The 27,101-nt window shown below is 42.2% G+C and overlaps 1 protein-coding gene across 1 annotated transcript in view; it reads left to right on the top strand.

Annotated features, from left to right (window-relative positions):
* The window catches only part of DOCK5 (dedicator of cytokinesis 5), a gene marked incomplete at its 3' end in the record, with an annotated part of 171,200 nt that overhangs the window by 127,276 nt on the left and 16,823 nt on the right, over positions 1-27,101 (top strand). The window contains exons 25-40 of the mRNA XM_084246201.1: positions 217-323; positions 2,375-2,511; positions 3,367-3,462; positions 4,796-4,894; positions 7,794-7,888; positions 9,363-9,441; positions 10,246-10,346; positions 13,205-13,263; positions 13,606-13,760; positions 15,213-15,298; positions 17,133-17,292; positions 18,301-18,341; positions 19,052-19,142; positions 19,903-20,022; positions 23,621-23,710; positions 25,152-25,256. Of these exons, the coding sequence (XP_084102327.1) occupies positions 217-323; positions 2,375-2,511; positions 3,367-3,462; positions 4,796-4,894; positions 7,794-7,888; positions 9,363-9,441; positions 10,246-10,346; positions 13,205-13,263; positions 13,606-13,760; positions 15,213-15,298; positions 17,133-17,292; positions 18,301-18,341; positions 19,052-19,142; positions 19,903-20,022; positions 23,621-23,710; positions 25,152-25,256 (1,621 nt within the window). The remainder of the gene's footprint in view (positions 1-216; positions 324-2,374; positions 2,512-3,366; positions 3,463-4,795; positions 4,895-7,793; positions 7,889-9,362; positions 9,442-10,245; positions 10,347-13,204; positions 13,264-13,605; positions 13,761-15,212; positions 15,299-17,132; positions 17,293-18,300; positions 18,342-19,051; positions 19,143-19,902; positions 20,023-23,620; positions 23,711-25,151; positions 25,257-27,101) is intronic.

Raw genomic sequence — 27,101 nt, forward strand, 5'->3', positions numbered from 1 at the left:
GTTGAGTGTTGAGGCTGGTCTGCAAAGCAATAAGGCTGAGCCCTCTAGTGAGCCTGGAATGCAGTCTCTGCTTTACTTCCTAGAGTTGGGCTCTCAGGTCATTTGGGAGAAAATTCCAGGTAAACCCCTCCATGTCCACACCTCAGAGTAGTGGGAATTGTGTAATGATGCCTTCAACTTCACAGTATGAAAACACTGCTGGGCTTTCTCTTGCAGTGAGCTGTTCTGCAAGTTCATTCAGAGCATTCCTGACAACCAATTAGTTCGCCAGAAACTCAACTGCATGACCAAGATAGTAGAGAGCAACCTTTTTCGGCAGGCAGGTAAGTCTCCACTGAAACTGCTGCTTACTGAGATTCCAGTCTTGCTACTTCTTCAGCCAGCACTTGGCTTTGAAAATAAAAAATGTCAGTAATGTCCTTGCCAGTTCCTTGTTGGTACTTAAGGGCCTCCTGGGAAACTGGTTTTAAAGAGAAGTTGAAATCATTATTTCCAGTCGTTTCTAAAAAAGCAAAATCACATGGTGTTTAACCCTTTATTGGGACAATCAGCAGTGTTTCACTGACTGGAGGTCTTTGTCTTCAAAATAGAAACTTGAGAAAGTAACAGACAAACAGGAAAGATGGTCCTTTTACACAGACATCTTCCCCTATACTGACTGGTACTTGTACCGGGGGCAGTAGAGAGCTAGATGCCTCTGTGCTGACCCAGAGACTCCCTCACTCCATGCTTAGTCATGTCACATCTGTAGCTGGAAATCAATCACGATGGAAATATTTTTACATCAAGGAGATTGGCAAACACTATAAATCAGAGGATTTGGGGAGGGAGCAGTGGCAGGTCACCAGCATCCTGCTGCTGGGAGAGCAGGCAGGCATGGAGGGGAAGAAGCTTGCTAGCATTGATACCTTTCATTTGGTAACTAGAGTGAAGCATGTAGCCGTTAAGTCTAAATCACCATGTCCTTGCCCCAAAAATGATACAGGTAAGAAGTTCAATACCCAGTCTTTCCCCAACAATCCTGAGATTGCTGGAGTGGGCAACCAGGGAACTTCTGGGGCTGCCACAGGTCAGGGATGTCCTCACATTTATATTTTGTGGAGGGTCTGAGGGCTCCTCTGAAATAGGTCAGGTTGAGTGGATGGGTGGTGGCAGACCGTCTTGGCTGTGCCCCTAGTTAGTTATATAAAACTGGACAAATAAGTGACTTCTAATTCTCAGCTTCCATTTCTATTGAAGCAAAGACTTGAGCTAGATTCAATCAGTGGCCTCTTTGGTTCTGATGTTTTCTGACCTCATGAATTTGTGCTCAACACTTTCAACTGTTACAACACAAGGTTGGAGGTAGTGTGAAATGATAGTGAATGTTCTTCAGTAGAAATCATCATTCCTAGGGTCTCCGCTGGTGGCACAGGCAGTTGAGCACAGCACTGTGAAGCTGTCCGCAGCCTCTGCAGTGCCAGTTGATCCCAGCGGGCCAGCGAGGGTCCCACATGGCATGGCAGGCCTCTCCTGTCGCGCCCGCTTTTCCCCTCAGCAGAGTATTTCAGTCAGTCTGCCTGTTCTGTTCCCCACTCTGTCTCTGGTGAATCCTCTCACCCTACCACGCATCTGGCCTGTACCCCGGTTCTTGTATAAAGAAAATAAATCTTAAAAAAAAAAAAAGGAATCATTCCTAAACATCTCAATATACCATGATAATCTGCCTCTGAGGATGTTGAAGGGACAAATGAAACAGTAAAGGTGAGGCATTTGAGCATGCGCAAATAGTTCTCATCAGAGGAAGTGATCACATTGTTGACAGTCATTTCTATGAGTGTCCAGACTATCTGTCATCAAAATAATGTTTCATAATAGTGAAGATTTCAGAAGGAAAACATAGTAGGAAGATAGGACCCTACTTTACTTCATGAAGTCCGTGTGCCTCCATGAACACAGAGTATCTCTCTATAAAACACATTGAAATGAACTAATGAAGTTCAGTATTTATAGGAATTTTATAGTAAACATAAACTACTACGTGGGAAATTTTCAAAAAAGGTTTTTAACAAATCACTTGCTTACTGTATCTCATTTCATATATATACCTTTTAAATATATAGTTGGCAATTTTTTAAAAGCTTAAGAAACTGTTAAATATGCTTAATATTTTGCACATGTACCTATGATTGGATAATTTTTATAGTTCCTACAATCCAGTTAAAGGGCGGAAGTGCCATAGCCTGAGCCCTCCTCTTACCCTGGAGGGACTGTGCACCCCAGGACTGATCCTAGCGCTCTAGGCACTCACTGACCCAGAAAGAGCTGTCGTGGGGAGCCGGGCCCACCAGCAGGGTCTGCTGCTCCCGGTGACTGTCCGTGTGTTCTCTCTCAGAATGCAGGGATACTCTGCTGCCACTGCTGATAGACCAGCTCAGCGGCCAGCTCGATGACCGCTCCAGCAAGCCTGACCACGAGGCCAGCTCGCAGCTCCTGAGCAACATCCTGGAAGTGCTGGACAGGAAGGACGTGGTGAGTCAATTTGTCACTGACACAGACCACGGCACACACGCTAGTCCCTTTGCTTATGAAAAGAATGACTCCCTGGCCGTGCTCTCAGACTTGACCCCACTGGCTTGGAATCTGGGCCCTGGAGCAGGCTGCACCTGCTCTAGAGGTGATTCCGGAGGTTTCTCTTGCTTGAGCCTGCTCTGCAGATCTAGGGAAGGCCTTGCTGCTGGTGACCTTTCCTTTGTGTGTGGAGAGAGAGGGCCAGCCCTCTGCTGTCTCTTCTAGAAGGACACTAATCCATCTGACCAGAGTACTGCCTTCATGACCTGCTGGACTGCCAAAGGCCCCAAATCCAAAAGCATCCATCATAACATCCACACTTAGATTTTGAACATAAACATTCCATCTATAACAATCTCCTTCACTTAAATTTCTTGCTTTTTTTCCTTCCCACACAGAAGGTGCCAAGAGCTTTGTATTTTTGCCTTTTTCTTTGTACACATCGGCCTAATTGTCCTGGAAACCTGACCTGCTTAGTGTCAGAACTGAGTACCTCATGCTCCTGGGAGTCCCCCCGCAAAAGTGTCTGTTGAGTCAGTGGTTGCCATGAGCTCACAGAGTGGGGTGATCTGGTGATTAGGGGAGCCTTCTTCCCTTGCCTCCCCATGCTCATCTTTTAAATGTTATAGCTAATTATTTTCAACTGATTCCTTACATGATATATTCTGTGAAACCATTTGCTCCTTGTGAAAAAGAAACTGCTTTGTCAAGAAGAGCCAGAATGAGGTGTGAGGGGAACGCATGTTTCCAAGATTCCTGAAAAAAAGGTGACACTAACGCTGCTTAGAAGTGGTGACATGGCTGTGTCTCCCTCAGGGCCCCACAGCGAACCACGTCCAGCAGGTGATGGAACGGCTTCTGAGAAGGATCAACCGGACCGTGATTGGAATGAGCCGGGAGTCTCCCCACATTGTGAGTAACTCTGCAGGAAGACCCACTGCCTCAGCTGCTTCTCTGTATCCTGCTAGTCTCGGGGGAGACTTTTGGTACCAGAGTCTTGAGACCAACAACCCCTGGGCCCTCAGTGCTTTGTTCTGTGCAGCACAGTTCCCTTGGGAAATATGGAGATGGGGGCCAGGGAGTGTCCAGGAGGTGACAGGCCACCCGAATCTGGTCCATCCTGAAGTTGCTCTTGATTCTAACACTGATTTTCTGTTGAGGGAAAATGATCCAACAGTGTGTCAGGAGGCAAAGGGAGGAGAGTTACAGGCTTTTGTAAATACAGAGCACGAGGCCCATTCCTGGGGAGTCTGCTCAGACATAGTAAAAGTTTAAAAAGAAAGAATGGGCAAGACCTGTTACACATTAAAGCAGAGACCTGCTGAGACATAAGCAGCCCCTAGGTTGGCTGCTAAGTCTGTGCCCCCGTGGACTCTAAAGTATTTGTTTAAAGAAATTTAAATATTTTAGTTAAGGAAATTGTCTGCCTTTGTGACCAGAAAATGAGGGGTTTGGGGGCTACATTCAGCATTTCCTCTATTAGCCCTAGTAATTTAGTTCTAATGTTCAATGTATGCCCGCTCTGTCTGCATCTGCCCTCAGTAGAATGATACTAGAAGTGGTAATACTTCAGCTGTCATGATAGCAACAGTAGTAATTAGCTGGTGTGTGTGTGTGTCTCTGCTCTCTGTTTTTGTGTCTGGGTGTGCATGTGTGCATCAAAAACTGTTTTAAGCACTTTAGGTTGAAATTTCATTGAAACCTCCCTCCCGCCCTATGAGATAGTTCTGCTAGCTCGGTTTTGCAAATGAGAAAACGTGCAAGCAGAGGTTAAGAAACCTGTCCCAGGTTTCCAAACTACCAGATGGCGGAAGTTGTGTGTGGAACCAGCAGTCAGTCTGGCTGCAGAGCACATGCATTGTTGTCAACCATCCCCGATCCCAGGCAGCTAACAAAGTATCCTTCCAACTGTAGTTGCCATAGCAGACCTCTGATAACCCAGCACCCCTCACACTGCCCCGGTGTTTCCTGTGCACTGGCTGAGGTGGCAGAGTCAGTGTCCCTTGACCTACAGACTCCACACTCCATGGCCCTGGATGGGATGAGTGAGTCGTGCATACTCCTTAGCTCAACCTGGAAAGGAGGTCATTTCAATGAGGGCTGCAGGGCACGCTTGCCCTGGGGACCTTTTAATAGGGTCCTTGCTGAAGTAATTGGATGGTGAATGCTGAAGTTCATGCACTCGGGTCTTGCTTGCTCAGTTGGTGGTCAGAGGAGTCTTGCATCTGTGTGCTCTATATTCCAGGGGAGTTTCGTGGCATGCATGATCGCTGTCCTGCGGCAGATGGACGACAGCCACTACAGCCACTATATCAACACGTTCAAAACGAGGCAAGACATAATGGTAGGTTGTTCTCCTTGGGTTCTGCTGGCTTTAAAATTTCTTATATTCAGCAAAAAAAAAAAATAATAATAACCAACTGAACTTCATGAGTCCGAGCTGCTTTTCCCAGTCCTCATCAATGCTGTGTGACTGTCCAGTGATTACAAAAAGGAAAGTGCTGATTCTTTCTCTGTGTGATAAGATTTAAAGAACTTATAATATGTATACTATGTGGTCCTCACTCACCCCAGAAATGTCTTGAATTTAGAGAGAGCCCGTATTTAGAAATATTGGGGAGATCTTTCTTTGATCTCAGAAGAGAATAGTGTTTCATATTTGAGGACCAAGTTACTCAAGCTAAGGCAAGGGTTTTAGGAGGCAGAGGTGTGCAGTCTCCTGAGATTGATATCATCACTTTCAGTATTCTCAGGAAGAGAAAAAAGAAGAGGTAACACTAGTCCTTTGTAACATCTATAAGTCATCTTCTGTTGAAAAATAATTCTTTTTTTTTTTTAAAAAAAAGATGGGTATTTTTAAAAATATTTATTTATTTATACATACAAGAACTGGGGTACAGGCCAGAGGTGTGGAGGGTGAGAGGATTCACCAGAGACAGATTGGGGAGCAGAACAGGCAGATCTACTGAAATGCACTGCTGAGGGGAGCAGCAGGCAAGTCAGGAGAGGTCTGCTGCACCATGTGGGTAGCTCCCTGGCCAGGGATCAAACTTGTGCTGTAGTGGCTGCAGATAACTTCATAAGTTGCGTCTTAACCCCTTGCGCCATCAGGGAGGGCCTGTTGAAAAATAATTCTGTTCTCCTATGCTTTAACCTCAGTGAGCCTCAATTTCCTCATCTTTTTAGACAGTACCTTTGGGGTTACTGTGTTGATGGAATCTATACTTGGAAAATGCCTACCTTTGTGCATGGCACGTAGTTAGTGCCCATGAACACCAGCTATTTATAATTTTTTTATTGTAAACTAAAATTAATATGAAAATTGTTTAGTGGCTTTGTTTTTCAGATTTCCTTCAGGAAGCAGGTAGAATAGGGGCAGTACTAAATTCAAATAGTTGAGCTCTAGTATTTAAGGAAAACACAGGCTAAATCTTGTTTTCCAGAATAGTGGTGAGCTCATCCCTTTGTATTACTTGGTAACCGAGCATTATTACGCCCAGGAGGAAACTAATCATTGGTATAGAACTGCTGTGTTCAGCTAGGCCTTCTGTCTTTCAGTACTTTTCACTTTCTTATGCTTCCTGCTGAATAAGTCACTTGAAAGGCAAATGTTGGGAAGTGTAGATAAAATGAGGTCTCAGATTTTCTGTGAGTTGCCTCTATTATGCCACTACTGTTTGCAGTATACTTAGCTTATCTTACCAAGAGTTGGATATAGAGTGAGCTTCAGAAGCAGAAAACTGACATCTAAACCTAACCCTTGCCTTCAAAACTGAATTCTCAGGCCTCCCCAGTGGCGCAGTGGGTTGAGCGCAGCGCTGTGAGGCTGTCTGCAGCCTCTGCAGTGCCGGTTCGATTCCTGGCCAGCCAGGGAGATGCCCTCATGGTGTCGCAGACCTCTCCTTTCTCACCCGCTGCTCCCCTCAGCAATGTATTTTGGTCCGTCTGCCTGTTCTGCTCCCTGCTCTGTCTCTGGTGAATTCTCTCACCCTCCCGCGCCTCTGACCTGCACCCCAGTTCTTGTATAAATAAATAAATCTTTTTTAAAAAAAAAAAAAGTGCTATGAAAAAAAAAAACTGAATTCTCGTTGATTCGAAAGAAAAAGTTAATACGTGGACACACTTAAAATATACAATGAAAAAAAGTTAAAACTCAAGAACTATGTCTATGATCTCAGGCCTGAGGATGAAAGAGTTGACTTGCAGGGAACCAGAAGGCTTGAGGGTAGCACAGACTTCAGAGCCAAAGTTGCTCCCTTCCCTGTGCTGCTTGGCATCCAATGTGCATGTAGCTAATAGGCCTGACTGGTGTCTCAGAGGAATATTGTCAGAAACAGAACCAAGGATTCCTGCCTCCCAGTAGTAGGTTCTAAGCTTCAGGATACCATAGCTCATAAGCTAGGCCTGCATGGTTGCACCAGAAAAATGGGATTGGATTTTCACTTCGGGGATCCCATTGGAAAATGTCCAAATTTAGTAAACTAATAAAAAATCTCTCAAAATTTTTTAGCTTTAATTTTTAGTTCAGTTCTATTTCTGAGTTAATTTTTTGCTCACAGTCCCCTTTTGAATAGAAGTTTGTCTAATTTTTTCACTACTGTGTTCTGTGTGCTGATGTTTTAGTTATCAGAGACATCAGGACCCACTGCGATAATCTCTTTTAAGGACCATTTAGGGCCTTGTATAGCCAGGAATAAACATTCCTGGAATAGATAGACCCATAACTCTGTTTCTTATTTATAGCATTTTTATTCTTTTCTAAATGATAGAGGAGAATTGGACTCAGAGTTTTAAAAGTATCAGTTTTCTCCCAGTTGTAAATGAATTCATTTTTAAACATGACAGATATGCTGCTACACTTGGCAGTACAAAACTAAAGACATTATCCTCTAACCTTGGGGTCTGGAGCCCCATGTTTTCTTCCTAACTCTCTTGGTTCCTAGTTTCCATGACCCTTAGCAAATCATTTAATTTTTCACAACTCAGTTTTATCATTTGTAAGATGTAAACAATTTTCTTGTCCCTGCCTTCCTTATCAGTTTGTATGATGTAAGAATCAAATGGTACGGTGGCTGGAAGAAGGTTTTTGCTTTTCCCTAAGTCCTTATTGAGGAGGTCGGTGGCTGTTGTGGGACTAGGGCCGTATTGTTCTGATGTAGTGGTGCTTCTTGTCATGTGTTGGGGGAAAAGCTTTCGCATGTAATGCAGTTTCCCCCCAACCATTCCTCCTCTGTTCTCTGCAGGACTTCCTCATGGAAACTTTTATCATGTTTAAGGATCTGATTGGAAAGCATGTCTATGCCAAGGACTGGATGGTGATGAATATGACCCAGAACAGGTGAGACTCTGCCTGCGAGGGTCTGGTTTCTAACTGTGTGACCTCTTAACTAGCTGTTAAAACTCTGACTCACATCTCCTCTCTGTAAAGACTGGATCTTTCTTCTTCCAGCTTCCCAGTTTATGTGCTCATGTTCTGGTTTCCCCTGGAACATGTTCATTATCATGCTTATGTTCATTATCAACAGCAGCTCAACCATGGTCTCTTTTGGTGGTTCCAGAGGGCCTCCTTAAACCTGGCAGTCAAGGCCTCTGAAGTCCAATCCCCTTGCTCTATCTGGCCTTATTTTCACTATTTCCCTCTATGTATACCTGTGCCCCAACCCAGCTGGCCTATTCCTGGTCCTTGCATTGCCCTGCATGTTCATTTCTTTATACTGGTTCTTCTGCCTGTGGTATCTTCACCACAATCTCTGGTAATCTACAGACCACCCACCCATTCCTTCAGATCCTTCTCCAGTGCTCTCTCCAAAGGGAGTCTTTCTGACCTGATTGTCATCTTCTCTGCCTTTCATTATTACCTTTTTCACACCCCTCACTGAATTTTCCAAATTCTTAGTTGGGTCTTGGGAAGCTCCCCTCCAAGTTTTAATTTCTTAAGATCGAGAATCTTGTCTTGGGCCTCCCCTGGTGGCACAGGCAGTTGAGCGCCGCACTGTAAAGCTGTCCACAGCCTCTGCAGCGCCGGTTTGATCCTGGCCGGCCAGCGAGGATCCCACATGGCACAGCAGACCTCTCCTGTTGCGCCTGCTGCTTCCCTCAGCAGTGTATTTCCTTAATCTGCCTGTTCTGTTCCCTGCTCTGTCTCTGGTGAATCCTCTCACCCTCCCACGCATCTGGCCTGTACCCTGGCCAGATGTATAAAAATAAATAAATTTAAAATCAATCAATCAATCTTTAAAAAAAATCTTGTCTTACTGGGCAGAACCTGAGCCATACTCTGCAGTTGATGGTCTCCAACAAATATGTGTGGGATGGAAATGAATTGAAACAAATATTGGAATATTTTAAAGATTATATTAAAAGATCTTGAGAATTTTTAATGAGATAAATAAAGCAAATCTTTGTTAGGAGTATCATTGTTAATGATTTTGATACCGGATTAGAAAAACCCTTCTCAACTATGTACAGATTAGAGGGAAAAAATGCATCAGAAATCCTAGACTTTAAGAGAAACTCCAGAAAAGAGTTCATGGAGCCCTGGTCCCAGGCTCTGGAGACCTGGTGTCTTGGCTTACTCTGTCCTTAACTGCCTAAATTTAGATGCAGCCTTGAGTGGCTCTTGAAGTCTGTTATAGAAACTGACCTTTAGTGTCCTTCTTTGTGGACTGTGTTCCATCATTGGTCTCTAAGTGGAGATCAAAAGGTCTTCTGTTGCCAAATCCAGGTTTGATTTGGCTTATTTCTTAACATGGATAGAAAATATCTCAAAGAGCATCAAGCTGCCATCTTGACCCAGCATTTTCCTCCTCCAGGGTTTTCCTCCGTGCTATAAACCAGTTTGCTGAGGTGCTCACAAGACGCTTTATGGATCAGAAAAGCTTTGAACTTCAGGTAAGCGTCTCAGCCAAAGAATGAGAACTACTTCATTTAAAAACAAAATCATCTCAGATTTCATCATGTTCAAAATGGAAAGTCAAAAGTAGAGATTAATTATACATACATACACATACAGGTAGATGTATATGTAAATATATATGTATATAATACATACAGATAGATATATGCACACCCATATTTGTATGTGTCTCAAAATGGAACCAGACTGTAGAGTTCCTTGATAAGCTCTTAATTCACTAACTTTTTTGCTAATCTCTTCAGTGATGTTAAATATTTTCACAATATTTTTAATGGCTGAATACGGTCTATTATATTACTGGCCAAGATTAGTTTCACTGAAATCTTAGGAACATTCATATTGTGTCCATCTTTCTGTTATGTTAAATACAGGGTGAAGGCCTACCTTGCCTCAAATATTTTTAAATACCCATAATTATTTTGCCAGGATAAAGTCATAAAGTATTTACTAGTTCGAAAGTTGGGCAGAATTTTAAGGCTTTTAATAGATATTGCCAAACTTCCTTCTATTAATAGGTACATTTCTCGGCAACAGTGTCATTTATTCCAGAAGTAAAGATAAATAGAATAGTTTGGATTTCTTTAAATGCTTAATGTTAGTATTAAGTATCAAAACTTTGGGAAATGAATAATTGAAACACAAGGAAGAAAAAGAAGTCTTCTAGATGTTATTTTATTTATCCCTGGTGAGTGACTTCCTGCCATGTGGCACTGGTTTACTGTGGTCCTCATTAATGTGATTTTCCATCTCTTTTCACCCACACAATGCATTTTGAACAGCTCTGGAACAATTACTTCCACTTGGCAGTAGCATTTCTCACCCATGAGTCCCTTCAGCTTGAAACCTTCTCACAAGCCAAGCGCAACAAAATTGTTAAAAAGTAAGTGTCCTCTTCTGTTTGCTTAAGATAGGGAAGGTGATTCTTCCATTTTATTCAGAGCAGGTATTTGCGTTTTATGGACATCGCTGTTCCATCGTGACCCCTGTTGCCAGTAAGATAGGTCTTAAATGATTATTTAATAGACCTCAGATTTCCCCAGAGTCACATCTCTTTTCTCAAGGCAGTCCATTCAAAACAGGCCATTCATTTTCCCGTTAACCACCTATTTCATAGAATCTGTAGCTGGAGAGGCGGAGATGCTAGCCAGGACTCCCATGTCATAACAGCCCCTCCCATCTGCTGGCCCCTTATCCAAATTGCAGACTTGGTGCCTCTCTCTCTGCTTTGATGCAGAAGCTCTATCTCTCAGGCATTTCTGCAGAGAAGCCAAAACTAACACATCCCTGAAGAATGCCCTCCAGAGTCCTGGCTTGGAATTCATAATGGATTTATGTGCAAGAGTGTTGAGGGATTTAGGGAAGCTTTTCATTGCTTTCATCTCAGGTCTGTTTCCAAGTTCATTGAGAGCCTGGAAATTCAAAGACTATGTAGTTAAAATTACAGTGTGTAGTTAAAATAAGACAAGCCATGGAGTAAAAAAAAAAAACAAAAACAAAAGAAATTTATTATTAAAGGCTGTGAAATTTTAGTTCCCCTTACTGGAATGTCTGGGATACTATGCAAAGTATTTTGGATACCACTTCTTCTGGTTCCTCCCTAAATCACTGAAATTCGGTGGCTAGGAGATTGAGATTTATTGACTGTGCTTTCAAAGATAAAAGCAAAACCTGTTTTGTTTTTTTTTTAAAATATTTACCTGAGGGGTGTGGGAATTCAGAAATAATTGATTTTTAAGATGGATCCCTTGATCTCATTCTTTAGAATATCTTAAAAATTTCCCCACAGCAATATCATTTTTTTTTAAAGGATAGGTTTAATTTTGGTTAAACCCACAAGTGAAGTTAGCTCACACTAATTCTGATAAGTGAAGTAACTAGTTGGATTAATGATTTAAGATTTGGTCAAAGAAAAGTGTGACTGTAGATACAGTTCATGTAAAAATACATATTCATATGGGTTAGAATAAACATTGGGAAATAAAAATCAATTATATTAAAGTTATAGAAATGTGGATGGATGTTTTTTCAAGGCCTCTCTTAATTTTAGTGAACAGCAGCACCAGTGGTATCATGTGTGATCTGTCATGTGTCCAACATTGACCATATATATAACAGTGAGATTAGATTAGGCACTTTTTTAAAGATTTGTTTATTTATTTATGTATACAAGAACTGGGGTACAGGCCAAACCAGAGGTGCAGGGTGTGAGAGAAGTCACCAGAGACAGAGTTGGGGAGCAGAACAGGTGGATCTACTAAAATGCACTGCTGAGGGGAGCAGTGGGTGAGACAAGAGAGGTCTGCTGTGCCCTGTGGGTGAACTCAGGGGATCAAACTCAGGCCGTAGAGGTGACAGCACTGAGACTTAACCCCTAAGCCACTCAGGAGGCCTAATTTGAGGCATTTTTGTTAAAATGGAATATTAGGAGAAATACTTAAGTATATATACATTTTTTACTGGTTTCTGAAGGCATTTCCAAAGGGAGATTTTGGAAAAAAAAAAAAAAAGAACTGTTGAGTACATGAGTAAAAATTCTGTCAACACAGTTACAAGACGGGCCCATCATAGGCCATTAGAGTTCCCTGGACGCATTCAGTATCTACTTTGATCCACCTATTTCCACATTTCCAAGCCTCTAAGTGACTCATGGCAAGTGGCAGGGAGCCCCCGAATATGTATCCTTAAGGAATTTCCATGTGATTCTGATTCACCTCCATCCAAGACTAGTCTAGTTCTGTGTGTCTCTGCTTGTTTCTTTTTTCATTATCAACTGCTATCAGGAGACTTTTTAGAATATTTTTCTAATCACATCCCCCATGATATATTAATACCCCGGATATGCCTTCTGTTTGTGCTTTATATATAAAAACAGTAAACTATCTGTTTACAGTATCACCCACCTTGAGATTATATGGTCTAGTGCTTCCTAGTGTGAGCCTTGTGAAGAACATACTGGCCAGGACACGGGCCACTCAGTTATAAGTGAATAAAGTCAGTATATTTGTTGGACGTCAGTCACATTACTGTAGGACTTGCACCTCGTGTGCCGTCCTTGTCATTGGTGTAGTCTATGTTTTATTTCTTTGTGTAATAACAACCGGAGTTTTTCTCACCCTTGTCCCATCAGGGAGTCTATGCTTTCGTCTTTCCAGTTACTTCTCAGCATTTGCATTTGGCCCTCAGACTTTTTTTTTTTAATTTTTTACATCATTGTTCATTTTTAAACAATATTTGCTTCCCCCCATCCCCTCAGGTGTAGTCCCCATAGAGTTTCCTTCCCCAGTGCACCCATGCAACATCACCTCAGTCCCCTGTGCTCCTCCCTCCCTCCCTCTCATCCCTCTCCCACCTCCTCCCCTGCAGGATGCCTCTGATTCATAATTGTCTGTTATTTCAAGTCTCCTTCCCTCCTTGTGGCTGGGTTTTCTCTGCAGAGGAGGGAAGGTTTGTTTAGGTATTAACCTCAACTCCCCCCACCTTTTTTTTTTTTTGGTAAGACGCCCTTTTATTTGATTCTCACTTTTCTCATTTATGAACTAGTAATAATGTCCCCTTCACAATATGTTAGAGCTAAATAACATTTAGCATCTTCTTTTGACCTCATCTCTCTAAGTGACCTCAAAACTTGCCTTAAATGGGACCTAGGGGAATAAGGACTCTTTTTAGTCTTCTTGCTTTTTATCATATAGACCTGATTCCACTGCAAATTCCTTTCTTGGTTTATGATCTTCTTCCTAGATATGGAGACATGAGAAAGGAAATCGGCTTTAGAATCCGGGACATGTGGTATAACCTGGGTGAGTGTTGACCTTGGATGGGCATCACAGCTGCTGTGTGATGGGCATCCCCATGATGAATTCTTTGTTATTTTAATTCCAGGAATCCTGAGAATTATTAGTCTCTGTCTGAAAGTGAAATCTGACTTGTGGGTTTCACACCCTCATCTCTACTGGGACTTTGACAATGAACTGTCTCTTAACTATGACACCCACATGTTTTCAGAATACCATATTTAGTCACTCACCTTTGAATTGAGTTAATTTACCCACATAAACATTTTTCTTTTCTTGTGGGCGCTGTGGAGGAGGTTTGTAACCTTTTACTTCCAGCTCTTAATGTTGCACTTATTTTCATTTCAGGTCCCCACAAGATGAAATTCATCCCATCTATGGTGGGGTACATTTTGGAGGTCACACTGACCCCTGAAGTAGAGCTCCGGAAAGCCACCATCCCCATTTTTTTTGATATGATGCAGTGTGAGTTCAATTTCAGTGGAAATGGCAATTTCCACATGGTAAGAATGGCAGATCTATAATCTTACTAATGCACATATAGTCCACGCTTACTCATTTTCTTTCCATAAAGAAGCAGTTGTCCGAGTAATACATATCAATGTAGATCTTGAAACTCTTTTAATTGATTTTCATTTTGTAAATATTTCCTCCAAGGCTACGAGCCATCTTTTTTGCTGGACATGTTTCCTACAGCAGCAGCCAGTCACTGGACAGTTAAAATTTGACATCATGCCTTGCAATCCTCTGTTACAGTGTAGCTGGGGGAATAATATGGATTGAGGAAAAACCTTCTGTAGTATAGCTGAGAGAATGATGCAGAGATTTCTAGATTTCTTTAAGATCCCAGTTTGCCTGCTAGGTCTTATCTGTCCCTCAGTTTTCTTGCCTATACAGCATATCAGTACTGATGGGGAGATTTTTGTAGTTTCGAAGCTCTGTAAAAGCAATTCTAATGCCAACAACTAGACCAAAAACAAAAATAAAATACAAAATTAGAATCCTTCAATTATGTTTGTGTGCATAGTTGAGACAGGAAAATAAATTTTTTTTTATTTTATTTTTTTTTTATTTTATTTTATTTTTTTTTTTTTTAAGATTTTTTTTTTTTTCCTAGAGGCATGTTTTATTTATTTATTTGTTTGTTTGTTTTGTTTATACAAGCACTGGGTACAGTCAGAAGCGCGGGAGGGTGAGAGAATTCACCAGAGCCAGAGCAGGGAGCAGAGCAGGCAGAAGGACCGAAGTACACTGCTGAGGGGAGCAGCGGGTGGCAGGAGAGGTCTGCGCGCCATGTGGGACCCTCCTCCGGTGACCGGGGAGCAGCCGGGATCGAACGCGCTGCAGAGGCTGCGGGCAGCTTCGCAACCCAGCGCTCAACCGCTGCGCCATCGGGGAGGCCCAGGAAAATAATTTTAATACATTAAGTGTATTAAGTATAATTATAAGTAAATGAAGTCAACATAGTTTCTAGACACCATCCACATTGCTGTGGGAATCATACCTCATGTACCTTCCTTTTCCTTAACATTAGTTAATGAAACATTATGTTTTATTTCTTTGGTTAACAGCAACCAGAACATTTGTCAGTCTTCTCCCTTCAGGAAGTTTATCCATCTCATCTTCTTTTAATGTATTTTATGTTAATTTTAATTTAATAAAAATTAAATAAAATTAGATGTTTATGTAAATTAAAAATATGTTAAATTGTGAATTAATCATTTAATATATGTAAAAGTAATTTTTTCTGTAAATGTGAATCAAACAACAAAGGCTGGTTTAGAAAGTCGGACCTTGGGGCATAATTGATGGGATGCCGGGAAGTGGGATCTTCTGTGTATTTTGGGAAACAGCTCACAATTCAGTAAAGAAATTGAACCGAATCTAAAAGGTGGCAGGTATGTTCATGTCCTTCTCGAAGGATACAGTCTCCTTTGAAATTGTTCTGCTTTCAGTTTGAGAATGAGCTGATCACAAAGCTGGACCAAGAGGTAGAAGGGGGAAGAGGAGATGAACAATACAAGATCCTTCTGGAAAAACTGTGAGTATTTCAGAATCCAAATATCACATTGATTGTACCATGTAGTGATGGAGAAAAACAGTCTTCTGCTGTGTCATAGACTAGCCCAGGGGTCCATAATCACCAGGGTCACTGCACAGGGGGTCACAGAGTTTACTCCATCCGCTGCTAGTGCTAGTTTATCTGATGTGCTGATTCCTGGGCCCGCCCCGCCCGGGAGAGCAGAGCAGATGGAGGTGAAGCAACGTGTGCAGAGTGGTGGCATTGTGCCCGGTATGTGAATTGCTCAACTTCAACAAAAGTGCTCTCACCTCTAATTATGGCTCCAGAGCAACAATTTAAAGGAAAAGGGGGAAAAAAAATAGGTTTCAAGGTCCACTTTACATTTCAAAATACTTTATGCCTCTTAAGGACCTCTGAGAACAGGGTTCCATCTCCAGCCAGGTGGGTCTTTGATCTTTCCACTGCCCTGCCCTTTCTTACTCCACTCCCCTCTCCAACATATTCTTCCTTCTCTGTGCTCACATTATCACCACTGCTCCCCATCCGCCCCACCCACACTGAGACATACTCACCCTTCCCCCTCGTGCCTCCTAATTCTCCTGGCACGTCTGGAATTACAAAAGAGTGGTTTCAAATATAAAAAGTGATTTGAAAACACTTGCATGTTAGAAAGGAATTGTGCTTCAAATCCTGTTTCTCTACACACTAGTTTGATTTTGGATGGTGGGTTGACCTAATGTCACCTCTTTTTTCACCTACAGAAATGGCATCTCTAGCTGGTTTTGTGGTGAGGGTTAAATGAGGAGAGAGCATCTGTTACAGGGCTCCTGGTGAATCAGTGCTGACTGCTCTGGTGTTCATGGTTGTTACTCTAGATGATTATTATCTATAAATTGTGCCGTCACCCAAGGTTGGACTCACTTGGACCACAGCTGCTCTGAATTATTCATTTCTTGTTTTCTCAGAACATTTTAAGATACTGACCCACCATATCACCTGCTGGAGTATGTGCTGATTGTTTTGTTACCTGCCTCTTTGGAGGGAGTAGGATTTAAATGGAAACATCACAGACAATATATCCAAAATCTACAGTTAATTCTTGACATAAAAGTCTTAATGTTGTTTGCTTCATCCCTCCTGGATCCACTCACTGAGAAAAATATACACTAATCCAGCGCCTAAGAGTTTTCCTAGACTTGACTAAATCCTTGGATCCATTTATTTTTTTTTAATATTTCCTATTCCCCAAGTTTCCTTCCAATTATCTGAACTAAGAGATCCTTATAGAATCTTTGTACTATGTGTGTCTAAAGGGAGGGAACTTAGACCAAAAGTTAGCCTTGGTCTAACTAATTTACAACTGCATGTCTTTCCTGAAAGTAACATTATTGTCTGAGGAATCCATGCCTGAATGTTTACTAGATTCCTCTTAGCTGGGCATCAGTCCCAGGTTTTCCAGAATGGCCACAGGATGCCTTGCAGTGCAGGCCTTAGGGAGAAAAATGACATAGGAAAGCTGGTCTCCTTCAGCTTGAGTGGGCAAATAGCAGACACAAACCTTTTGAGCAAAGGTTGTCCTTTCTGTTGTATTGACAAAACATAAATACAAATAGAAGTTCAAGAAAGACACTGCTCTGGGATTCTAGTGAAGGTGCATTTGTACTGTACCCAAAGAAAATGTAGAACTTGAGTCACTGAAATGCAACAGAAGTGAAGGCCCTGTTGAGGTTAGTGTTTCCTGAAGCCCGTGTGTCCACTCGTCTGACACTGCCTGTTGTGTAGACCTCAAGGGCTCTGGTCTGGAATGAAGTACATGACAGATGGGCAATTGCCTCTACCCCTGCCTCCCCAGGCTCCTGGAACACTGCCGGAAACACAAATACCTCGCCACTTCTGGAGAAATATTCGTGCTCCTGGTCAGCAGCCTCCTAGAGAATCTTCTGGACTACAGAACCATCATCATGCATGATGAGAGCAAGGAAAACCGCATGAGCTGCACCGTGAACGTGCTGGTACGTGCCAGTCCCCTGGGGTGGTGGGAGGGCGCTGCCAGGCCACCCCGCACCCCACAGCACAGCCCTGTCAACCTCACAGACACAGCGGCGCCCTGGAGAGCCCTCTATGGAGTGTCCCTCATAGATAAGTGGAACAGTTGACTCCACTTAGGATTCAGAGATGCCAGCAGCCACTGACCTTTGATAAAATTGGAAATGGGGATGGGAAAGGCAGCATAAACTCAGGACTCCACTCTTTTTTTTTTTTTTAAGATTTATTTATTTATGCATATATGAACTAGGGTATAGGCCAGAGTTGTGGGGGGTGAGAGAATTCACCAGGATTCACCAGAATGGGGAACAGAACAGGCGGATATACTAAAATACACTGCTGAGAGGAGCAGCAGGCGAGTCAGGAGAGGTCTGCTACACCATGTGGGCAGCTCCCTGGCCAGGGATCGAACTCATGCTGCAGTGGCTACCCACAGCCTCACAGGTTGCGTCTTAACCCTTTGTGCCACCAGTGAGGCCCTCCATTCTTTCTAAAGACCATCCTCAACCAATCTCTTTTGTCTTGGTTATTTGTGGCTGCTTTATTGTTGGAATTCCTGGGCATCGATGAACTTGTGTCAGGACATACCCCATCAGGTCAGCACTGGTTCCTGAAATCCCTGCAGATGTATAGTCCTGTGGCCTGGACACGAACCTGTGACCGCAGACCTCTGAGGTTTAGGCTGCCTTGGTATAATCCAGAAACCTCCCTCCCCAACTCCCTAAGAAACAGTATCAAGTGATTTGAGTTCAGCAGGCAGTCTACACCCTTAAAAGATCTCCCTCACATGTCTTAGAAACATGGTTTTAAAAAGCAGTTCTTAAACTTCTTTTTAAACTATCACTTCCTTTGCTTGGTGAGGGGAAAGGTTGTGGTATTTGTTCAAAGGAAAGAGTAAACTCTTCAGAAAAGTGACATTGGTGAAAACCAATAACCTTTGACTTTGACCCTTTGACTGGGATCTTCTTTTGTAGAATTTTTATAAAGAAAAGAAGAGACAGGACATATTCATAAGGTAAGTTGAAGAAAATTTCTGCTTTTGTAAAATTTTGTGTCATGGTTTTATTGTTTCTTCAAGAAACAAATAACTAACCCTAAATACCGTGCTTGTTCCTCTGAGAGAATCCAAAAAGTATGTGAGATGCTAGGTAGGTTCTGATGGGAAGATCATTTTTCAAGGGACAACCTTTCTTCAAGAATATCTTTATATCTAAAAGGGCCAACTCTTTAGTCACAGATAAGTGCATTCCGAGGGAGCATCTTGGGAGGGTGGTGTCAAGATTCATGGGCAGAAGAGCGGGCAGGTGATCAGGCAAGGCTGCTGGAAGGGGGCGAATGGGGACGTTCATGAAATTCTCTTCTATCAAGAAAGGTTAGCCTGGGGTCTATGACAGGCTGAAGCAAACTTGGACATAAACTCTATGTATTTTCTCAGAACAGATGCCCTAACTCTCATTAGCTTCCCATGGGGGTCCATGACATAAAAAATTTAAATGCCCCTGCCGTGGACACAGAGCTCAAAGCAGAATAGATGGAGTAGGAGACACACACAGAAACCAGGACAGAGCTCAAAAGAACAGGAGGTAACACATTCCTTTTCATAAGAGAAATGTGGGCTCAGACGAAGCTCAGGAGAGAGACAGGAAGGCAGACTGAGATCTGGTTGTAGGATGAGCTGAACGCCAAGCACTGCCTTGCAAACGGCCTCCCTTCTCTCCTAACTAGGTACTTGTACAAGCTGCGGGATTTGCACCGAGACTGTGAGAACTACACGGAAGCGGCCTATACACTTCTCTTGCACGCTGAGCTTCTGCAGGTAAGAGCATCAGGGGCACTCATCTTAGAGGGTGGAAGACAACACACTGTAGCTGTCTTTTGGGACTAAATCCTGTAGACTTTGTGGTTCTGATGGGAAGATCATTTTTCAAGGGACAGCCTTTCTTCAAGAATGTCTTTGTATCTGCTAAATAGGCACTGCTAATTTTCAGATCCAGGTTAAGAAAATGTCAGTAATTTATTTAGAAATTCTTAGGAAACAGAACTTAACTTATAGGTCTCTAGTAATTGGCTCACTGATTAAAGAAACAAAACATACATCAATAAAAGATATAAATAGATTCATCTCACTGCAGAAAATGAGTTGTAAATGAATGTAGTACCAAAGGAAGGTTTTCCTATTTATAGTCTCTCACTAAGTAAAATTACGCTACAAATAATAAATACACGGATACATCAAGGATCCTAAACAAATATTTCTAGCTCCAAATATTCCTCTAACTTTAGGTTCATGTATAATTTATGAGCAGCGGCCATGGAGGCTGGCTGCCTGACTTTCCTGGGAATGCCTGGAGAATTTGTCCATTTAGGTCAACACTTGTTGCGTGGCTGGCATGTCTGTGTGTGTATGTGGTTTGGGTGTTTGATAAATAAGCTACCACACTATGAATCAGTCAAAGATATACTGAACTATTTCTATAACTTTTTGTCTGAATATTTGTTACATTAATCTCCTTTGACTAACTTAATTAATAGACTTGTTACCTTAATCTCTTCTGTTCCTTCTGTTTGTCTTCCAGTGGTCTGACCAGCCCTGTGACTCCCAGTTGCCTCAGAGGGCCAATTACAATGTTTCTACCCAGCAAGAGCTTAAAGAGAAGTTGTATCAAGAAATCATATCTTATTTTGACAAAGGCAAAGTGAGTGTTGGGCTGTTGAGTCTTGTAATAAGGAAAAGGAAAGTGACTGCAGTGCTGGATGTGGTTCTGGTGCTAGCTACCCAGAGTGATCCAAGACCCCCCCAGGTTAGGGCACAATCCCCAGCCCGAAAGCCTCCCTTCTGGTGCCAGCACAGGTTCCCAGGCCACCCACTCTTCTGACTAATTGACTATAAATTTGGGAGGTTGTCCCATGACTCCCTCAGGTTTGATAGTATGCTCCAACAACAAACAAAACTTGGAAAGATGCTGTATTATGATAACAGTTTTACTATAAAGGATACAAATCAGAACCAGCCAAATGAAGGAGCATAAATGGTAAGATTTAGGAGGGTCTGGACTACAAAGCTTCTGTGTCTTCTTCCCATAGATTTAGGACATAACCTGATTTGGCAAACTGATGTGTTCACCCACCAGGAAGCTCATTTAATCTCTGCTGTGCAGTTTTTATGGGGGTTTTATTACATAGGCTTGATTGACTGAATCATCAGTGCTGTGATTAAATTCAATCTCCGACACCCCCTCCCAATCATCTAATCACATGGGTGATGAGTCTGCCATGACCAGCCCTCATCCTGAGAGTGTCTAGGGGCCACCCTGTGTCACCTTTTTTAGGGTAAACTCAGATGTGGTGTGTGGTCCACCATGAATAACAAAGACACTTCTGTGTCTGGAGACATTCCAAGAGTATAGAAACTCCACCCCTGAAACTCAGGACCAAACTCTTTATTATACAACAGTGACTGATGACTTATTTTTTTATTCCCTGTGTATCTTTGAATTCTGATATTTTAGTGGGAACAAAAGTGACTACGTAAGGTAACAAAGGTAATAAAGATCAGTTACCTTGAGAACACTAAACTCAATGGAGACTAGAATTGGCAGCTTAGAACCCCACTCTGCACAATCATAATTTTACCTCTTAAGAGGGTGTTGCTGGGGCCAAGAGCTGGTACCATCCTTTACTATGTATTTTCAAGAAATTGTTGGCTAGCACCAATTGCACATCCCATATCTAGGTTACTGTCTTTCTCCATAGACTGTAGGGTAACATGCAAGTTAAATGCCTATGGGAGCAAGAAGGTAAAATGAACATAAGATGTGTACCAGGAAGTTGTAGTCTGTGATCTGCTGGAGAAATCATGTCTAATTGATTGGCTTTTAAATTAAAAAAAAAAAAAATAGGGACCTCCCTGGTGGTGCAAGGGTTTAAGATGCAACTATTGCAGCACAAGTTTGATCCCCAGCTGGCCAGGGTGCAACCCACATGGTGCAGCAGACCTCCCCTGACTTGCCCACTGCTCCCTTCAGCAGTGCACTTGGTCAGTCTGCCTGTTCTGTTCCCCACTCTGTCTCTGGTGAATCCTCTCACCCCAACACCTCTGGCCTGTACCCCAGTTCTTGTATGCATAAATAAATAAATCTTTTAAAAAATTCTAAAAAAAAAAAAAATGAAAGGGCAGGGAGAGAAAAGAAAAAATTGCTGTGCTAACCTAGCAAAACATCCCAGATTAAGGTAGTGAAAGGAACCTACATAGTTCCTGTGGTTTCCTGCCACCTTATCTGTTTTATCAGTGGAACATATTGGTTAATTAATAAATAAGCCAATAATCACCATGATAAAATAACTAGCATGTGTTTAGTGCTAGTTACTATCTTCGGTGATTCCCAGACATTTTTCCTAATTTAATTCTTCCCATAACCCTACAGGTAGATCACTGTGTTGTGTATATTAAGTACTTGGGACTTAGAGAACAAGTTTGTTGGGTTCATCATTTTTGGTCTCTGCATTCCTTTATTTTCAAAATCATCGAGGATCTCAAGGAGAGCTTTTGTTCTATGGGTTATATCTTTTGATACTTGTAGGAATTTTAAAAAATTAAATATTCTTGCTCTTTTATTATAGTAATTTATTGCATATTAATCATATTTATTTTATGAAAAATTACTATTACTGTATTTTCCAAAGAATTAGTGTGAGTGGTATTAGTATTGTTTTACATTTTTGTGAATCTTTTGAACTTCTCACTTAATAGATGGATTCTTATAATCTGCTCCTGCATTTAACTGATAGTGACATCATTCATTCTGTACCCTTTGGGAAGCTCCACTGTATGCACATGAGAGATGAACATAGAGGAAGGCAAACAGTATGAGTTTTATAAAGAAGATAATGTTGACCTCATGAGTCCCCTGAAAGGGCCTGGGGTACTGTCAGGGACCAGGGACCACATGTTGAGAACCACTGTGCTAGGAAAACTCCCTGTCTCTTACACAGTTGTTGTTTTCTGAACTGAGGAGAAAGCTGGACCCCAATTCTGCTGCCTCTGGCTCCCCATACCAGCCCCAGCCCATCTGAAAAGGTTTCCATTGGGAACATTTCACAGACTTTTCAGTGACCTAGGCTGTGATATTTCACGGGGGGGAAATTTTGGCTGATGATAGTTTTTACACTTGATCTTAGCCAAAAGGCTGAGAAGCAATTGGCTAATGATGATTTTAAAATATTTAATTTTAAAATGTTCTACAACTGTATGTGAACTTCACATACATTGCTTTAGCAGTCAAAAACAATGGAAGGAAAATAGCATCCTTTTAACAAGAATGAAGTAGAAAATGACCGGATATTATGTTTTAATAGTACCTAAGAAATCTTATGAAATACCAAAGTGATTGGCAGGCCCAATCTGGGATGCAGCCTCAGACACCAGATTGTGTATCATGCTGTAACTTACATGATCACACATGCTCTAAGGTATTTCCCAAAACTCTGCTTGACTGAGTAGATAGTTTAGTTGAAACAGAGAATTAATGTCCTAAATTCAAAGTACAATTTCTTAAATTCCAAACAACAGTACTATGAGCCTCTCTTCGATCCCCCCACCCCAAACAGCTAACTCCAAATACAGATTTATACACCCCAGGACCAGAACTAGAGCCCACACTAACTTTACCCTCTAATAAAACTCTCACATGCTCAGGGCCTAGGTTCAGAACCGGTTCCCTGGCTTTAGTGCTTTGCCCTTTAAACATGCTTTGGAACACTCAGTGTTCTTTGTGTTCTCATAAACTTATTTACCAAAGATGCACCCTAACAAAGCAGCCAGTCTATAGTAACTTTATATTGTCAGCAAGAGGATTAGTTGATCCAAGAGATGAAGCTGGCTGGAAATATTTGCAGCAACTCATCCTACAGATTGCTCCTAGCCAGTGACTCTCAAATGGCTTTTGCCGCCGGGTGAGTGACTACTTTGTTCTTTGCTTTTTTTTTTTTTTTTTTAAAGATTTATTTATGTATGCATGCAAGAGCTGGAGTACAGGCCAGAGATGAGGGGGGTGAGAGTATTCACCAGAGACAGAGTGGGGATCAGAACAGGTAGATGTACTGAAGTACACTACTGAGGGGAGCAGCGGGCGAGACAGGAGGTCTGCTTTGCCATGTGGGTTTCTCTCTGGCCAGCCGGGGATCGAACTCGTGCTACAGAGGCTGCAGATTGCTTCATAGTGCAGTGCTTAACCCCTTGCACCACTAGGGAGGCCCCTGTTCTTTGTTTTTAACCTAACTTTTCTATTTCTAAAGATGTGGGAGAAGGCGATCAAACTTAGCAAAGAGTTGGCTGAGACTTACGAGAGCAAAGTGTTTGACTACGAGGGCCTTGGCAATCTCCTGGTGAGTCTGGGTCAGATTTCCTCATGCCAACAACAGCCTCGCTAAGATCAGTGAACACAAAGCTGTTTCTGTGAGCTTAGGAAAGTCAGGATAAATTTTGTCATTTACAATGGAAACAGAAGCCTTGTGAAAGGAAAGGTGAAAAAAGATGAGGTCCCAAACCTGTTCCCAGAGCTGGTCCAGGTTATCCTCCACAGAGGGTTCCTGTCTGCACGCCTGCCCTTTCCCTGTGCTTCTGTTTCTCTCCGGCCCCTCCTCGTTCCCAGCCCCTGTACTCTTTACCTCTCAATTACTCTGCCTCTGTGAACACCGCCCATATTTTAGATGACTTCTGACATCTTCTGTCTATCCAAATTACTCATGTGGCCCACATCCTCAGGACCCGGCTAAATAAATGAATTGTTCACCTTTGTGCCTTGTTTTATTTTTTTAAGAGTCCCACTCTGCACATTTGTTTCATTGGGAAGTACTTCTACCACCAGCATACTCTACTTTTACTGTTCCCCGAATTTATGTATTATACCTGGCTATAGGCACAGGCCAACTACTTTTGAAAACAAAGCAAAACAAAAATAGCCATGTAAATGCCCAGTGGTAGGTAAGCACAATATTCTGTTTGAAGAGTCAAAAAAGGTAGGGTCACCCATTGTCATGTAATATTAATGTATTTGGGGAGATGGCTTGTCAAGGTCACTTTGAAAAGAATTTGCTAATATAATGTATTAGCTCCTGCTGTCACAAAAGAATAGCTCATTAGTTCCATAAAGTAAATTGAGCTGAGCTGTTAATAATATAACATGTTACTTTTGTAAGGAAACTACTGTGATAGAAACTTGCACCTAGATGGAGTCGGAACCATCATGCTGGCCTTTGTAGGTTGGAGGGACTCGGGCATCCCTCAAAGGCCTTGGTCTGCTGCCTGTTTCGCTTTCCTTAAGAATGACTGAGCCTTTTCTGGGAAGCCTCTCTCGTGTGAAAAATTAAAGACAGGGTGGTATGAAATATTGAGAAACAGGACAAAGCTCCCACCTTCTGGCTACCTGTAAGTGAACCAAGGACTTTAATCCAAATCACCTGCAGGAAATGGAAGGTTCCTTATGTGGTTTTCTCTGTCTCTGCTTAAGTACAGCCACCCTCTGTGAATCTCAGAAAGTGCTTCCTAACATTGTAGGGGTCCTGAACCCCTTTGAAGAAACCAGTGAAGTGTGAACACTGTCACCTTCACAGAACACTTGCACACACATCTTTCTGTGCACAGCGTCAGAGGTTCCCAGACTCTCCAAAACCCCGTCTTGGACCCCAGATCCAAAACCTCTGCCTCAAGAGAAGGCTAACTCTTTGACAAGATGTTTCCCAAAGACCTTTTATTTCTCTGTGTTAAGTGGGAAACAACAAAGCAAATAATCTATTTTTTTGTAACCTCCTTTGTTTTATTTTCCAGAAAAAAAGAGCTTTGTTTTACGAGAACATCATTAAGGCAATGAGGCCTCAGCCCGAATACTTTGCTGTTGGATACTACGGACAGGGCTTTCCTTCTTTTCTGCGGGTAAGAAGCCCCAGGGTGGTCTCCAAAGCCATTAAGCTGTGGAGTCTGAAGGAGGGAAGGTCTTCACCTCTTTTCCAGATGGGCCTAGTGTGTTAGCAGCTGCTGACCCGTGTTCTCACTGTGGGAGGTCGCGGAGGGAAGCCACTTCCTGAGCAACCGCCTCTTCACCCCACACCCCGGCAGCCTCTGCTCTTCTGGCAGCTCTTTTGTTAAGTGACTTTTCCCAGGTGGAATGGAAAGGGAAAAACAACCATCCTCTCCACTGGTCTGCTGCCACGGGTCAGGCTGGGGAGAGTGTGGATTGATATATTCAGTTGTTTATTTTATTTCCAGCCAGAGCTAGTTTAAAAGCAAAAAGCCCAAGGACAAGACTACAAGAGTTCACAAAAATAAATAAAAAGTTTTGTTATAATGGTGAAAAGACTGTGTTTTCCCTCCTTTCCTTCCTTTAGTTTTCTCTAATACTGATTCTACAATCTAAAAAACAAAAAAAACCTCCTGTTTCCTACCAACAAAAAAAGCCTCTTAGAACTGAGCTATGTTTAAAGGCTATATTTTTTTTAAATATTGATTTATGTATGCATACAAGAGCTGGGGTATAAGCCAGACAAATACACTGCTGAGGGGAGCAGCAGACAAGACAGAAGAGGTCTGCTTTGCCATGTGGTTTCTCCCTGGCCGGCCGGAGATCGAACTTGTGCTGCAGAGGCTACAGATTGCTTCTTAGTGCAGTGCCTTAACCCCTTGCGCCACCAGGGAGGTCTAAAAGCAATTATTACTTATCTTACTTCCCCTAATTGAAAAAAAATGTGGGGAAAAACCAATTTATATTCCTTTCAGGTTGTTCAATCATTCATTCATTCATTCATTCAATAACTTTTTTCTGTAGATACATACATACTAGTCATTTGAGGTACAGTGCTAATTGTAAGATTCCTCTCCTCTAGATTTTATACCCTAGTAGGTGAGGTGTTAATTAAATAATCACACAAACAGGGCCTCCCCAGTGGCGCAGCATTTGAGCGCCGTGCTGCGAAGCTGTCCACAGCCTCTGCAGCGCCGGTTCAATTCCCTGCCGGCCAAGGAGAACCCCACATGACGCACAGACCTTTCCTGCCTCACCTGCTGCTCCCCTCAGCAGTGTCTTTGGTCCATCTGCCTGTTCTGCTCCCCACTCTGGCTCTGGTGAATTCTCCCACCGTCCCACGCTTCTGACCTATACCCCAGTTCTTATATAAATAAATAAATAAATCTTAAAAAAAATAATCACACAAATGTATACTTGAAACAGAACAGATAAAATATTCTGTGCTATAAGAGTCAGTTACCAGTGAGTATTCATCCAAGTGAAATAAAAACCTATACACAAATCTTGTAAGGGAGTGTTTTAGCATCTTTATTCATATTCATCAAAGATTACACACTACCTGTGTTTCTCAACAGGTGACAGTATAAACAAACTGTGAATAAGTATATAATGGAATACTACTGGGTAATAGAAAGGAATGAATTCCTGTCCACCCCTGTGGGTGAATCTCAGCTGCTTTGTGCTTAGTGAAGGAAGATAGAGTTCAAAGACTTCATTCATTGATTTTATTTATATAACACTCTGCTCAAGCCAACATTTGCTTGAGGGACAGAGAAAGGATCTGTGCTTCTCTGGTGGTAAGAAAGGGTAGGCTACGAATTAGCATGGGAAATATTTAGTGGCAATGAAACTGTTCTGTGTCATGTCATAGCCATGACTATGGCTACATTGACCAAAACTCACAGACTCTTACCCTAAAAAAGGAAAATTTTGTAAGTTTTCACTGAGTTTTGTAACAGTCAGGATAGACATAGCCA

The sequence above is a fragment of the Talpa europaea genome, assembly GCF_964194135.1.
Source record: "Talpa europaea genome assembly, chromosome: 10".
NCBI lineage: Eukaryota > Metazoa > Chordata > Mammalia > Eulipotyphla > Talpidae > Talpa > Talpa europaea.